Source organism: Pan troglodytes, chromosome 4 (assembly GCF_028858775.2).
Source record: "Pan troglodytes isolate AG18354 chromosome 4, NHGRI_mPanTro3-v2.0_pri, whole genome shotgun sequence".
In the NCBI taxonomy this organism is placed as follows: domain Eukaryota; kingdom Metazoa; phylum Chordata; class Mammalia; order Primates; family Hominidae; genus Pan; species Pan troglodytes.
In genome coordinates, this window is record NC_072402.2 from 25,741,571 (window position 1) to 25,758,809 (window position 17,239).

General features: G+C 33.8%; 1 protein-coding gene across 1 annotated transcript; it reads left to right on the forward strand.

The window, feature by feature from the left end:
- The first annotated feature begins 1,244 nt into the window (after positions 1–1,244).
- Positions 1,245–16,959, forward strand: CETN3 (centrin 3). The gene is made up of 5 exons (XM_001141814.6): positions 1,245–1,371; positions 3,195–3,330; positions 5,230–5,344; positions 11,168–11,359; positions 16,563–16,959. The coding sequence occupies exons 1-5, from the start codon at positions 1,355–1,357 to the stop codon at positions 16,604–16,606; spliced, it is 504 nt and encodes a 167-aa protein (XP_001141814.1). The 5' UTR covers positions 1,245–1,354; the 3' UTR covers positions 16,607–16,959.
- The last annotated feature ends 280 nt before the right edge of the window (positions 16,960–17,239 follow it).

Below are 17,239 nucleotides of genomic sequence, written 5' to 3' on the forward strand. Positions count from 1 at the left end.
TATAAAGGTACTTTAAAATTTAAAATACGAACAAAATAAAAGTTCCACTTTTGTTTTTTAGGGGTGCTATCCCTTAGCTAATTTTTAGCTTGTTCTATCATACTATCTTTCCTTGTGCAAATTTAGCCCATCCTTCTAGGTCTAACGTTTATGTCACCTCCTTTAAGAAGCATATCTTGTGTTCTCTCCCTTCTCTAAAATTTTATATACATCCCTTAAACATATAATGTTTATATATTCTCCGCCTTCAACTCCCATCCTCAGGCTATTTTATTCACGTCTATGAGATTTGCTGTTTAGCTCAGTTTTTGTGGATTTCCAAGATTCCACTCAATTTACCGAGCACCTACGCACCAGACATTTTATTAGGTACAAGGAAAAGCGTTAAATAGATATAATCACGGCCTCCAAGAAATTGAACCTAGTAAGAGACACGAATAAGTAGACATCCAAGTGAGCTTTAGGAGACTTGGTTTGGTAGTGAAGACAGTCTCATGTGTGTTAACAGCTTACAGCACTGTAAAATAAGAGACAGAAGCGAACAAATCCGTTTCAAACAGTTCAAAGGAGGAAAAAGAGAGGGAAAGGCGGTTTAGATACAGCTAAACCATAAATAGCCTGATAATCTAACCCTGTGATAATCCAAGTATAGCCACAGCACCTGCCTCAGAATCACTTACAAGGCTTGTGAGGAGTAAAAACGCAGATTCATACCTACTGAAATTAGAATGGAGAAACGGACATTTAAGTCTGCATTTTAAACACATTCCCCAGGTACTGAGGCCATTCAAAGTTTTAGAACAGAGCACAGCCAAGTTTCGCAGACCTTGTTCCTCAAGTACTCCCTCCTTCTAGCCGGAGGGTGGCCTGCAGAGTGTCCCTTCCCTTCCCACCGCCGAAGCTGTCCATCCAGTTTCTGAATGGCGGCCCACAGACCGCACGGCTTTACGAGAGAGGAACACAGCACCTACCCGCCAAACAGCCACACAGGGCTCGGAGGCCGGACCCGCAAAGGATTCGGGGAAAAACGCATCGAGCCAATCCGAAGAGCGAGAGCGGCCCTAGACTGGGGGGGCGGGGGGCGTTAGAAGGTGGGCGGGGCACAGAAAAAAATTTTTTTTTTCCTTGATTGACGTAAAACCTACCCAATGAAAATAGAACTGGTAAAGCTTCCGCCCTAATAGGCAGAACCATAGCGACATTTCAACCAATCCAGCTCAAAAATGTCTATGTTGTGGGAGGTCCCTGAGGCCGCTGAGGTCGTTCGTGTCTGTTGAACGGCTGTGGGAGTCTTGCTGCCTTGGGTAGGGGGTTAAAATCGTTCTTGAGAGGAACGTCTCTGTGCGAAGAGATAATGAGTTTAGCTCTGAGGTCGGTAATAAGGAGGCGGCAGTGCTCTCCACACCCCGGAGCGGGGCCCAGGGAGGGTGTGTGTGGAAGGGAGGACGTTTGGGGCCGAGGCGAGGCAGGGGATGTAGTTTGGGACGCGGGAAAGGAGCCTAGGGCAGCCTGCCCGAATCACTCACCCTCTGGGCTCTGATGCCCTGCAGGGAACGAGACCAGTGCATTTCTGCTAAGGAGGTTATTTCTGTCAGCGCGTAGGGCTTTGGACTGCCAGAAGGATGGGCTTAGTTGCGAGCGAGGTGGGAATGAAATATCGCGAGGCTTCTACTCTTGTTTCTCTGAGAGATCAGGTCGCGGACATCCCTTCATTCAATCCGTGTGCCTGGCCAGGGCCCCACCTCGGCTGCTCCGCTGCTAATGCAATCACCCACCTATAAATTTTGGAAATAACAAAAACTATTTCCTCTTCTCCCAGGGCCCTGCTTTACGGTGTAATTGGAGACCCATTTTAGTGACTTTTATTGGCAGTCTGTTTCTTGGTTTTCCTAAATTTCTTGCATTTTTTTACCTTTCAGTTCTAACCTCTAACCCTCTGTTGCCCTCTCCCACTATGTAGACGTTGTACCGTAAAACTATCCATACACTTACGACACTCCGAAAATATTCCATGTTCTGCTAAGAGATAATCATGGTACCCTTGGATAGGGTCAGGGGTGAGTCGGTTCTGGACTTGGCCTCCAGAAGTCTCAGGAAGGAAAAGACTGACCCCAGGAATACCCAAGTTTGTGTCAAGTCAGGTCTCATGAAAGGAAGATCTTCCTCAGCTTTGTTATACTGCACCTACTAGTCACTTCCTAGCTTTTTTTTTTTTTTTTTTTTTTGGAGCTTTCAGAGACCAAAACACTTTCAAATGCAACTAGATAGGTGTTTTAAGTACAGTCAACTGGTTTTGACATGTTAGTGTGTTACCGGATTGTGTTTCAAAACTTGTTATTCCAGTGTTGCGGCTCCATTTGAAAATTTGGAGCACATTTAGATGGGCAGCTCTTAAGGAAAACATTTCTGGCTTTAAAATAATTTTTGCTTTTTTTCTTTAAGCGTTTCCAGAGTTTATGAGAAGTTTAACCTCCGGTTTACATGTTAAATGAGACAGGACTCATCACATTTTTATATAGAATGAAGCACAAACATTATATATTGGCATCTAATATTTGTCATATGTTTAGACTCATTAATATTTTCGATGATTTGTTAATATCAATGGAGGAAATGACACATAAATTGCCAAACTGTTAAAAACGTGTAATCTAAAAACATTTTGAACCAACAGTGCTAAAATACTGTATAAGTTAATTCACTTGTTTTTTTTTGTAATTTTATGAACATAATTATCAGAACTATCAACAGTAAACCGATATATAGTGATTGTCAGTTATGAATTTTGGTTTCATTTGGAGATTTTTTTTTTTATTCTTTAACATTCTTGTAGGATAACGTTTTTGTTTTTTTGGTTGGAGTTGGTTGGAGTTTCAGACATAAAAGTAGTGTTGCTTATTCACAGTTCTTGTTTCTTCCACAGTAACATTAGTGGGAATAAATAAAAAGCTGGGAAAAAGAAAAGTTTGGTCCTCATTTCTTTTAATAATCTGTAACACTCTTTAGTTTTGCAAAGTTCAGATTTATAGCAATTTAGACTATGGAATAAACAGGTCATTGACTCATAAAGGGAAAGTTTCCCTATCTTTCTCCAAAGTACTTTCTTTTTTGAAATTTAGAAGATAATTATTGGCTAATTTCTGTTAGTAAAGAGAATTAAAGTGGACTAAGGGCTTTTTCTTTCCATTTCATAGAAGTGAGCTTGTAGTGGACAAAACAAAGAGGAAAAAAAGAAGAGAACTGTCTGAGGAACAGAAACAAGAAATTAAAGATGCTTTTGAACTATTTGATACAGACAAAGATGAAGCAATAGATTATCATGAATTAAAGGTAATGGTATACTTTAAAATATTTGTTTCTGTGTTAAAATGATTTGCATTTTTACAGTTGCTTTACATTACATTTCTAAGTAATTATTTTAACTAAATTGGTTTTGGAACTATGAAGGCATTTTAAGCATTCATAGTTAGATGCTGTAATAAAACTGAAGAGAACTCCTAACATAGTTTTTAGAAAATCTTTTTCACATGAGAAAACGAATAGTATTTTAAATGTAAAAATACATTCCCAGGGAAGGTGCTTATTTTTCACTGACATAATTAAAGGATTTCAAACTGGAATTTATTCTTACCATATTCTTTTCACTGTTTTTTGTTTTTGTTTTTGTTTTTGTTTCTTGGTGACTCATACTGTTTTCAGACTGTGGGAGTGTTGTCTTTTAATCTTATAATTTGGATTTGTTAGTAACATAGTCTCAATCCACTTTCTCTGGTGCAAACAACTTCAGTGCTGTTTGATGTTGACACATGCTAATAGGTAAAAATGTCAACTTTAAGACCTAGAATGTCAAAGTGTAGGGAGAGATTTGTAAATTATTATTTGTCAAGGTATAAGGAGAGATTTGGGTTTAGAGTAGAATGGGACTTACTTTCAGCACAGTGGGAAAGATAGTATTTTGAGATTTTTAATGGCCTTAATGGATAGGTGAATGTAAATGTTTATTTGGTAGTTTTAATTTTTGTAATTTCGTAAGGGATTTTTAAGCATTAGAATTCCAAGTAGGGATAGGAACTATGCAGTGACAGGATAGAATGTATAAAAGCAGTTAATAGGCCTGCTAAGTCTAGCTTTCTCAATCTTGCAGTCCTCTTTGGCTCTCTTTTCCCACTGGTTTTTTTTTTTTTTTTTTGGTTACCCAGATTTGATCTTCCTTTATAATGTCTGTTCCATTTGTAACCATTGACTGTCTTGGTTTGGGACCTTGTTTCATACCTGGAGCTTCCTAAATGATTTCTTACTAGTTCACCTTGTACACTACCACTGAATTTGGATAGTTTAAAAATTCTTTCACCATTGCTCATAAATTGTTCATTGCTCATAAACCATAACTCCTCATTGTATACTACTTAAAGTTCAGATTCCTTTGCTTTCTACTGAATGTTCTCTACACTTTTGCCACCAACTACTTTTTTCATTTGCTAACTGCTTTCTTCCTCCTGAATTCTTCTAATTAAGGTGGAATTCACCTCCTAATTCAGGTGAGCAGTTTACCTCACCTGAACTTTTCTAATTCAGGTGAGGTAAACTGCTCTGTTCATTGTCCTTTGAACCTATTCATTTCAGTGTTTCTTTTAATACCAGTCATCCTTCCCAAATACCCTACTGCTCCTCTTCATCTATCCTTCAAGGAACAGTTTGAATCTTTCCAAATAAGACTTCTCTAGTCAGTAATATGTCTCCTTCCTTATTACTAGTAACAAAATCTCTTTTTTCTCTAAACTCAGGGTCCTTAGCCCTATCATTTACCTGGTAACTAATCATGGAGAGACTGATGATAATTCTTATTTTAATGTTTTATCTCTTCTATCATGTAACTGTTTAATGTTTATGCCACGCCTTTTTCTCATTTTGATTGTTAATCCCTTCAGAACAAATAACAATCAAATTATCTTTGCAATAAGTTAGTGCATTTTATATAGTAAAATCTGTAAACACTTGTTGGTTACTTTGTCATATAAAAAATGCAATTTATAAATGAAAAAACTTACGCATACTTAATTTCAGTAGTGAAGAACAATTACACTATCACTGCTATTTTAAAGAGGTAAAACATGCAAAAAAGTTATATTTTATTAATGTGTTGTCATCTCTTAAGATGTAAAAACTTAATAATTAGAAATTCTTTGTAAAGAGTGCTTTATAATTTGCTTTTCCTTTTTAATCCAAAAGGTGGCAATGAGAGCCTTGGGGTTTGATGTAAAAAAAGCTGATGTACTGAAGATTCTTAAAGATTATGACAGAGAAGCCACAGGGAAAATCACCTTTGAAGATTTTAATGAAGTTGGTGTGTATTTTAATAGTCTTTGTAATCAGCAACTGTTAGGAAATTGTCTGATTAATATCACTTTTTAAGTTTTAAATTCTCTAGGTTATGGAATTTTCTTATAGAACACTGGTGTATAATGTGACTCTTACTCAGTTTTGTTTTGTTGGCTTTTTTTTCAAAGAAAAAATATGGCTTTGCTCTGAGATTTATAGTTTTGTCTTTTGTTTTGTTGTGAAGATTCTAACCAAGGAACTATTGTGTAGCTTTTTATAGAAAGATGCTTTTCCAAGTTGTTTGTATTTATATTATGTGATAAAACTTGAAGGGTGATCAAAAAATTATTTTTGCTTAATAAAACAGAAAATTTGATATCCTGCTGTTTGGAAAATGTTTCCCAAGACCTTTCTGGTATGTGATTTTTGTTGGCTAAGTGGGAGAAGAGGGAACTGGTAGTAGCTGGTATCTTTGGCTGTAGATGAAATGCACGACTTCAGGTTGACAAAGTTTATGAGAGGCTACATCCTCTGGATGACCTTGATCTCAGTGGATAAAGTCATCTGTTTAGACGGTAGTAGCAAAGGAGGCAGTGGGCATACTGGAAGCAGGAGAAAACATCCTAGTACCACCAACTGAGGATAATGTGTCATAGGCTTAATATGGCTAAATTTTTTTATAGTTGATTTTAGTGAATTATTTATAGCGTATAAAGACCAGGCTTTTTCAAAATAGAAGAGTCCGGAAGGCAAGGACGTTGCTATTATAACTTAAATGTATTGTCTAGAATATTATCTACAAAATATGTAAATATTCAGGTTTATTTCTGTTTTTTTTTTCTCTAAACCAATGGGTCACGATATAAGCACATCATATAAGTATTTTAAGATATTTAAAAAATTTGGAAACAAATTCTGCTATATACACAAACCCCTTATTTTAAATATTCATCAAGAAGCAATAGGGGAAGCAAAAAGAAATGGCAATTAGTAGACGCAGAGAAAATTTAGATTCATGTCATTAGTCAATTTTTTAAATCCAAAAGCTCAAGTCATAAGCTGTTGAGATGGAAAATAAATGATGAACCTAAGAGAAAAAAAACACAGCACAGAAGATCCTCAACTTATGAACTAATATATGACTGTTTAGAGAGGCAGCTTGTCCATTGGGGACATTTTCCTTTTTTCCTCTAATTTGTAGAATTAATTATTTGAGGAAAGGGAGAGAGCCACCTTTTGTTCTCCCAGAATGGACACTCTCCTGAAGTTTATGATCGTAGTATTCCTAGTTTTACCTTAGATTGTTTATTTGTAGAAACAAGGTGTTGGTATATAGTGGAAATGGTACTATTAGGAAGGAGCTATAATCCAGGTATGTTTAGTACAGTGTAGTGGTTTAGCACTTGGAACCAGATTCCCTTGGTTCATACCTTGGTTTTGCCACTTTACAGCTCTGGAACTTGGTCTTTTTAATACCCCGAGCCTCATTTTCAGCTATAAAGTGGGGATCATTGTATTCTCTCATGAGATTCTTCTAAGGATTAAGTTAATGATATGTGAAGTACCTAGAAAAGGGCCTAGCATGTTGTAAGTGCTACTAAGCATTTGCTATTATTATTACTTTAAAAAATTGTCTTTGTTTCAGGGGCTCGAAATAATCATATATGCATCACTGGGACATAAAATAGACTTTGTGTATATTTTTTATTGACTTTTTTTCATAAAGGCTATTGTAAGCACTGTATCATCACTAATAATTTTACAAAATATGTTATTTCACCTTAAATGAACACAATTTAAAAATTGTGATTTTTATTGGCAGTTGGGACCAGAATCCCATGCCACCTCCACTTTTTCCTGACACCCCATCTGTTCTATGTTATTAACAGAGCAGAAATACTGGGTTCCTTCTAGAATAAATAGATGTGGCTAAACTTCAGCTTTGACACTCAAAGATTAACCTTTTGACAGGGTCAACATGTATCTTAGCTATCTTAAGGCTACCTATGGAGAGTACCAGGTGTCAAATAAAAATGTATTACTGTTTGGGAATCATTCAAGAACTATGTATTCCCCCTTTTGTTGATTATTTTTAACTAATCACTGACCACAGATTAATATGTTTTATACTTTGGGACAAATAATTCTAAATCATAACATATGAGTCCTAGTTTTATCAACTACCCAAGGACACTGTTCCACAGATATATCTGGATGAAGTTTGGCAGTTAACTATTATAGACTCTTCCTAGTACTGGAAAAAAGCTTTAAAATATATTTAATGTAAGTTTAGAGTCAAGACAGCCTGAGGCTAGTGAGTAACATAGATATTTTAGGAATTAGTGTCTTTAAGACTAACATAAGTCAAACGTTTGTACACTATTTTTGACATGTACTACTTATTATTGCTGATTGAGATTATAATACTGTATTATTGTTGTCTTCATTTTGCTTATTTAACACTGAATTTTTTGGTATTAGGTACTGTACTGGGGTTGGGAAGAAGACTTAATTAAAAGTTACTAAAAGGTTCTTCTTTCAGGGAGTTTACAATGTAAATATAGGTGACAACAGGCTATAGTACTATGTGGTAAATTGTAATTTTGTCTAGGACAGAAGTCAGCAACTATAGCCTTTGGACCAAATTCAGCTGCTGCTTGTACACCACCACACCCCTTCTTTTATGCAGTTTTTGTGCTACTATGGCAGAGTGAGTAGTTAGAGACTTTATGGCCCTCTACAAAGCCTAAAATATTCACTATTGGCCTTTTACAGGAAAGATTTGTTAATCCCTGATCTAGAGGAATTGAAGACTTTGCAGAGGAGATTTTAAATTTAGGCCTTTGGAAATGTGAGTAGGATTTCATTCCAAGATTGCCAGGAAGAGTAGAGAAAAAGCATTCTAGGCTTAGAAAGCAGCAACAACAAAGAATGGTACTAGACGGATAGCATGTTTGGGAAACTAGGTAGTGTTCTGGGCTAGACACAGGGAAATGACTGGAAACGTAGGATTGGGCCAGATTGGTAAAGTCTTGCAAAACATGAAGATTTTGAATTCTAGTCAGCAGAGATCATTCACAATTTTTAAGGGAAGGGGATATGATATGTTTGAGAAAGAAAACTGATGAGAGTATTATTGATGATGAGTTGGAAGGAAGAGAGACTGCAGACAGAAAATACTATTTTTTTCGCTGAGGATGGCGAGGGTGAAAAGAAAATACATTTAAGAATAAAAAAGAGGCTGGGCTTGGTGGCTCATGCCTGTAATCCCAGCACTTTGGGAGGTCAAGGCGGGAGGATTGCTCACTCACAGGAGTTTGAGACCAGCTGGGGCAACAAAGTGAGATCCTGTCTCTACAAAAAATTTTTAAAAAATTAGCCAGACGTGATGGCACATGCCTGTAGTCCCAGCTACTTTGGAGGTTGAGGTGGGAAGACTGCTTGAGCCCAGGAGTTGAGGCTGCAGTAAGCTGGGATCACGCCATTGCACTCCAGTCTGGGCAATACAGCGAGACCTTGTTTTAAAACAATAAATAAATTAGAAAAACAACAGTATTCTCAGTACTATAGGACCTGATTAAGTTTGTGGGACTGAAAATGATTTATGCTTTTCAAATATGGAATCTAGCTGTAAATGTTGCTGTTACCTTTTGGTGGGGGTAGGGGAGGCAGCTGCAGTTACCATGGTGGTAGTGGAATGAGTTTGGAGTCCAACATGTCTAACTGGTATGTTTGGATAGAAATTTCCGAAAGACATTGAGAAATATAGTTAAAGCTGTATTTCTAGCGTTACCTATAATAATTTTTAATTTACTTTTGATGTGATGTTTTTGGATTTGCCGTATTCTTAAGTGATTTTTACACATTAAAGGTCTAAGAAAGTATTTTGATGAAGTACATTTCTGATAGTATGTGTAATTAAATCATTTGAAAATACAGTTGCATGGACAGAAATTTGGAGTTTTGTGAAATAAATGAAACCCACCTTAACTGCCTCTATATCAGTTTACTATTTTTTTTGTTGAAAATAAATATATTCCTTATAATTAAATTCTACTTTGTGGAACAAGAATAGAACCTGAAGGCATGGAGGAGAGTCATTATAAAGTTATATATTAGGTAATGTTTTTGCTGTCCAAAATTATGAGCATTTATAATTCCCAAGAAAATCTGCATTTTAAGGAAGAATATTGATAAAAGAATATATAGACACATAGCTCTGAAATAACTAACACAATTAAAGTACCAGTGGGATAAGAATTTATACATCTTGGAGCCCCATCTGTTCCCCAATCACCCTGTTGCTTCTTTAAGTACATTAATACTTTCAGCAAGCTGCTTTTTTGGTTCACCTGTCATGTAAATTATTTAATTGGTGAAGAAAATTTCTTAACACTTTTTTTCCTTGTCCTGCTTTTTTGTTGGGACTAAATTCAAAATAAGTTGAGTATGTGCCATAGAGTTAAGTGTGGTATTTTATTTTGGTGTTATGGCTGTAGATATGCCAGCTCCTTTTTGACTGAATATTTATGAGCTTTGATGATTTGCATACTTACAGTAATATACTTCAATTAGTTACTTGGAAGCCTTTTTGGATAAAATTAATGGATAAAAGGAAACTATTGAAAATATGTGTAGATGATATAGTAGTCATTTGAACAGGTGATAATTGAACCAAATACGGGTGAAACAGCAGCAAAACAACAGCTTGTTGGAGACTTCGATTGTATTTTTTTCATTCTGGGTTCCTTAAACATTCCAGTATTTTCCAATCTATAAGCAGTTGCTTTTTTTTTTTTTTTTTTTTTTAATGATTCTGTAACCTTCAACAGGACCGAGTTATTTTTAATAGCATAGTAAAGGCCATAAATACCTTTTCCTGTAGTGGCAGATAGTGTATATAATTACTTCAGAGATACTTATTTAGATATTGTTAGAATTTTATTTAGTAACTTAACAATTTTTATGCCATAGATTTTTATTTTAATTTTTATTGTGGCTATTGATTAAAGACTGCTAAAATTGAAAATACTTAAGCTTATTACTATGTTATTACATATGATTATATTTAGTGTATTAAAATACACAATTACCATTGAGGTTTGAAACTACATTTATTTTTAGTTAGTTGTCTGAGAGTGATTTATCCAAACAAAATGGGTAAGCTTTAAGGAGACCTTCTTTGCAGAGGTTTTTTTTGGGTGGGCTTTCCTGCTATAGTCAGATTTGATCCTATTTACTACTTTGTAAATTTTGGAAAACCAAGAGGTTCTTCTAATCACGAAGGTATTAGTGGAATTTTCAAATGCTGTCTGAGATTGTGCCTGTGTCTGCGATGGCAGTATCTTTTGTCTCTTGCAGTTTTTCTTGTTTTGAAGTTGGATTAAATTTGAGGAAGAATCAGTGTTAGTATGATGTTTAGTCAGCAAGCAGCTTTTATTTAGTTAGCTCCAATTATTTTGTTGGTATGTCTCTCCACAAGTAGATGACACACTCCTTGTGTGCTTGATGTCAGTGGGGCCTAGTACAATTCTTGATAATAGTAGATCTTAAATAAATATGGTATAAATGTAGTCCTTTTTATTTTGCCTCTGTGTGATATAGTTTTGCTTACTTTTATAATAAGACAAGTTGCTCATAATAAAAAAGGTTAACATTTAAAATATGGATTTGATTTTTCTAACTTCAGGTTTATCTCGGGGTTTGGGGATCTCATTTGACATTTTATTATCAGACTAAAAGTTGACAGTCACAGCTTTAATTCTCATCTAATATTTAGTTGATTTCACAAATGAATGCCTTTGTGATTATGCAGGTTTATTAAAATATATATGTTTTTAAACTGTAGTGACAGACTGGATATTGGAAAGAGATCCCCATGAAGAAATACTCAAGGCATTTAAACTATTTGATGATGATGATTCAGGTAAAATAAGCTTGAGGAATTTGCGACGTGTTGCTAGAGAATTGGGTGAAAACATGAGTGATGAAGAACTTCGAGCTATGATAGAAGAATTTGACAAAGATGGTGATGGAGAAAGTAAGTTTTAAGTGAAATGTATTTTCCAAGTTTTCCTGATGCTACACATGTAATACATTTTTCTAAAACCAAATGACTTGCAAGACTTTTTTGTAAACTTAACCGCTTCTTGTAATGGACCTTCTGTCTAAATAATTCACATGTTCACTTTGGAATGAAGCAGATCTCTAAAACCAATTATACTTCAAGAAGGTCCTTCACTGTTCTCTGAAGGTGAAACCACCAAAATTTCAGCCTTTCAATATAATTTCAGTCTTTAATGGCTTCTCCCTCAACCTACATGCTAAGTTCTAAGTTCTATTGATTTTTCCCTTCAAATGTTTTGAATCTGTTTTTATCTTTGTCCATTGTGGCTGTCCTAGTTCAGGCCCTAATTTCTAGTTAGGAATGTTATAATGGCCTCATTTATTCTTGCCTTGGCTGCCTACTGGGTGCAGTGTCCTGCGTGTTGACTGGTGCTACACAATGAAAAAGGCAGATGTGGTTCTTGCTTTCACTTTGCAGTCTCTTGTAGTGTCCTAATTGCCCTTTAGGCATATAAAAGTCTCTAATCTCTTCTTCAGTCTCTTGGTATCATTCTTTTCCTAAAATATACATTTGATAATGCCATTTCTGTGTTTAGACACTTGAAACGATTCTTCAGTGCCTACAGAGTAAAGTTCAAAGCCTTCTATGATCTATCCCACCTTTCTTCTTTAACCCTCACCTCCTGTATGTACACATTTTGTCAACATATGCTATCCTGAAAACACATTTTTATGCTATTCGTTTCATCGTGCTGTTTCTTAATCTTAGAATGCTCTAATTGTTAATTTCTGCCTGCTAAAATGTGATTCATTCTCTCAGGTAAATATTAAACACCATCTTTTTCCCAAAAGCTTCCCATAACGCTCTATGAATCATGAGACTTCCATTGAAGGCCTATAGCATTTAGAGAAACAAATTATTTTGATACTTTCATACACTTAATATGGAATCTTTTGGCTGGAAACTAAGTTTTGTTGAGATAAAAAACCACTTTATTTGTATGTTAAACTGCTAAAGATTAGACCTTGTTGTCTTTTTTGTGGACTTTAGTGTTCTTCTCTCTTTGTGACTTTTTCATGCTTTTCAGTATCTAAGAGCAATGAAATTTAAAAAATATTCGGTATATAGAATAATAAACATGGTGAATGTGAAGTTAAAGGTAAATAAGATGTACTACAAGATAGACATAAAGCTGTGGTAATGATACAGAAAGAGTCACTTCCCCCCGCCCCCTCAAAAGCATATATAAAATAAAACACAGCACATCTTTTGGAAAAAATGAAAGGAACGTTTTGAAAAGCCAGAATGGATAATCTTTTAAATAATGATGATGTTTGTTAACATTTATTTAGCAGTTACTATATTGGATATTAGCATTAATTATGTCACTTAATTTCCATAATAACTTGTAAAGTAGATATAGTATTATACCTATACATGTGTATAATAGATGCATATATAGAGATGAGGAAGCTAAAGCTTTGAGAGATTATTAATCTGCCCCAGGTTATCACAAAGCTAATACTGTACATGGTAGAGCCAGAACTCAAAATCAAATCTCCAAAATGGCAAAGAATGTGCTTTTAAACGTAATATTGTATTGCCTCTCAGGCTATGAAGTAAAATATTAACTAGACTTCTATGTTTATGGAGTTTTAAAAATTACATGCTATTATAGGAAGCAGTGTATTAGCAACATACTCAGTTGGAACTTCCAATTCTAAGATTTGCTTTTCCCCTTCAAAGCCAGATGGTCTCTAAGGTACTTAATCTACTTAGTTCTGTAAAGTTCTTATTGTTAGCAACTTGTAATAAGATTTGCTCTATGAAATGGTTGATGTATGAAAAATTTTGTTAAAGAAGGCAATATAAAAGGAAACAAAGTATCATATTTTCTTGATTCAATAAATGTTTTACCAAAGCTTATTTTAAGCTAGGCATTGTGGTAGATTTATTAGATATAGGAACTTGATATAAGATATTGTTAATAGAGAAGGTTATAAAATCAAATGTACAGAGGTATAGAAGATTGTCTTTTAATTGTCTACAAGACAATTAAAGTAGCTAGTTTAATTTCCTGAGCCACTTTCTAATTTTTACTTTCTTGGGTTTAAGTAGTGTGTTTTTAGGTATGAATCATGGAATTCAGTTGTCCCTTGATAAGCACAGGGGATTGGTTCCAAGTCACTTAAGGATGCCAGAATCTATGGTGCTCAAGTCCCTTGTATAAAATGGCATAGTATTTTCATATAACTTTCACATATCCTCTTGTATACATTAAATCATCTCTAGATTACTTATAATACCTAATACAATGTAAATGCTATGTAAATTGTTGTTATACTTTATTTGTATTATTTTTTATTGTGTTATTTTCCCAAATATTTTTCATCTGCAGTTGGTTGAATCTGCAGATGTGAGGAACCTGTGGTTACAGAAGGCTGACTGTATTTTAAATACTTTTGAAATGCTATTATAGTTTAAAGTTTTTGTATATAAACAATATAAAAATTAAGTGTTTTGTGGTTTTCAAACTTCTATGTGAAACTTAAAATTTGCAGTTTGAGTATTGAAATTTTACAGATCAAGAAAAAGTTCTAGATCTTAAGTAACAAGTACTTTTTGGATTTTGAATTTTTTAATCATGGATGTATTACACTGTTAAAATGATTTGTAATCAAATCATTCTAAGGCTGTTTTATGTTTTTTCTCTTAATACAGTTCTTAAGAACATACTCTTGCTTCCTATTTGGTCTAGATGCCTCAGTCTAAATCGGGAGTTCTTCAGTGAAGGTGCACACTGGCTAAACTGATTAATAATTTTATATATTTGAACTGTATTTATTGGAAAGAGAGAATCGATCATAGCTTTCCTAAGATATTCAGACATGGCTATTTAACTGCAAAGGTTAAAGATCACTACATCAATTTGTAAGATTCTTGAAAGTAGTTTGGAGTATTACAGATTTTGTATTACGTTCTTACCATGTCTGTCATAGTGTTTTGTAGATGTTAAATACTGATTGCATGGATTCATAGTTCCCTGTCAGCTTCTGGAAGGTGCATTTTTCCTAACTCATAGCTTATTTCTGTGAGGCATACACTATTCTTTCTTTGACTGTATTTCTGATGGTATTCTCCCACCCCAGCTCTCTTTCTATTTCCTTTCCAAATTCTGTATTTTTATTTTAGAGCCCAAGTAATGATTTACCTTTACCTAAATTTTTCTTGTTAGTAATAATTTTTACCATTGTGAAGGATTTTTTTTCAACACTGATTTGGTCTTTATTTTAATAATAAATAGTATTTTGTGTTATAAAACATTTGTTCTGTTTCAAGTATAAAAACTGACTAACATAGTTATCAAAACCGGTTTTCTATGTGGTTTCTAGAACCAGTGCAGTATATATTCTTTTCATTCCCTATGACCATGTTTTATCTCCTCAACATTTTTTAATTGGTTAATTTTTTCTGTTCATTATGAATATTCTCAAACATAGAGAAAAATTGTCAGACTAGTACAATGAACACCATTGTACCTTCTGCCTAGATTCAGTAATTAGTATTTTACCGCATTTGCTTTACCTGTCGTGTGTATATTTTTTTCTCAATCATTTGAAAATAAATTTCATATATCAAGAACTCAGTCTTTAGGCCAGGCACCATGGCCCATGCCTGTAATCCCAGCACTTTGGGAGGCTGAGGCAGGTGGATTGCTTGAGCCCAGAAGTTCAAGACCAGCCTTGGCAACATGGTGAAACCTAATCTCTACCAAAAATACAATGATTAGCCAGTCTCATAACCCGGTCTCTAAATTAATTAATTAATTAATTAAATTTTAATAATAAAACTAAAACTTGATCCTTTAATATTTTAGCATATCCATCTACTAAGAACAAGGATATATCTTTCATAAAGCTATGATACCAATGTTACACTTAAGAAAGTTAACAATAATTTTATAATATCATATAATATCTTTCTCATTTCAGTTTTAATGTATTCCAGAATAGGAAGCCTGGTGTCTGTTTTGATATATTACGCAACACGTTGTGGTGTTGACATTCACTAGCCACTTAAAAATGTTTGATTCAATGGAGTATTTTCATATAATACCTTCTATGGTAAATAAGAGTTAAACAATCTAAAACATCATCTCATAGTTCAGTGTTTTCAGATGAAGGAAATGAGATGCAGAGCTGTTCTGTGCAGAGCTGTGACTAGAGACCAGGTCTTAAGTCTCAGTGTAGTTTTCTTTTGGCATTATCAAATTATCATTCATAACTTATGCATTGTTTAGGTATGTATTAAGTCTTAGGGCTAAATGCTAAATACTTACCGGAAGTATCTTCTGAACATTTTTCTTAATTGATACGTGCGCATATGTTGGGTTTTCAAAATTATATTCTATAAGATTATCTGATTTCTTATTTCTAGGTTGCTGTCTTAAACATTATGTTTTATAAATTGGAGATTCTTACTATATTTATAATTTTGGCAAACTAAAAATTAGTCCTTATCCATGATTATTTTCTGCATTTACATCTATATAGTTACTGGATTACCTTGGTGATTAAGATTACATCTGTAATCTTTTCAAATTGCCATTTTTATTGATACCTTTGAGGTATGGTGACCTGGTTTTAATTATTCTTTAACATAGGCTTTTAAGTATATAAAAGTTCAAAAAATAATAATTTAACTTCTTTTTATAATTTTATTATATTTTCATTCTTTAGAAATCTAATTTACATGCATGATATGTTCAAGCTTACTTGTAAAGGAAGGATTTGCTAAATGAACTAGTAGAATAAAGATTATAAAGAGGGTTGTTTAAAGAACCTTGAAATGTCAAGCATTTAAAATGTTTTAGCAAGTATGTACAAATATGACTGTGATTGACTTTTTTGGTAACATTATCTTTTCCCCAGTTAATATTATAGAATACTAATTTATAATGTTTATCACATTATATGTATTTTTGCATTCAAGAAGTTACATTTAATAAACATGTTCCACTTCCTAACAAAGAAGTAAAAGCAAAAAGCCATGTCTTAATGTAATCATTTTGCATAATGTAAAATTTTTTAAATACTTAGTGTAAAATGGTAGTCGTGGATTCTGAAAAAATAAAATGTTTATATTTCTAACTATTTCATTTTCTTTCTTACCACAGTAAACCAAGAGGAGTTCATTGCTATTATGACTGGTGACATTTAAAGAATTACAAGGATAAACACTAAGAATGTTGCAGTTACCATCTTATATTCTATTTTTGTGCCTGGAGCCATGTGAAAAAAACCAACTTAGTTCCTTTATCCTAAAGGACCAAAAATAAGCATCTTATATATCTGTATTTTACTACTGTTAAGTTTCTTTGTATGAACTGTGTTGTTAGTACTCAGATAGTTTAGCTTTGTATTTATAATAGAGCTTTTATATAAAGTTTTAAAAATTGAATATGTGATATGTGTTCTTTGAAGGTTTTTTAATTTAACATTTATAGTCACTTTTTAGTGCACACATTTTCCAGACTTTCGTTAATAAAATATTTATTTTATTAGAATTTTAAAGTTTGGTAAATTTGTTTTTATTCCTAGTATCTGTTAACCCTCAAGAGTGGATTTCTTAAATCTTCCCTTTATAATTTTACTAGTTTCTGAAACAAAAATTGAAATACAAATAGCAATAGAGTGGCACATTTTTCCATTACCTAACATTTCATCAATTTTGACATTCTATATTTTAATACAAGCTGACTCAATATAAGCCTAATTCCTTTTTTAAGAGTCCTGTCTTTGAGTTTAGAGGGAATAAGTATTGTGCAGATAGACCCATTTATCCTTGTGTATT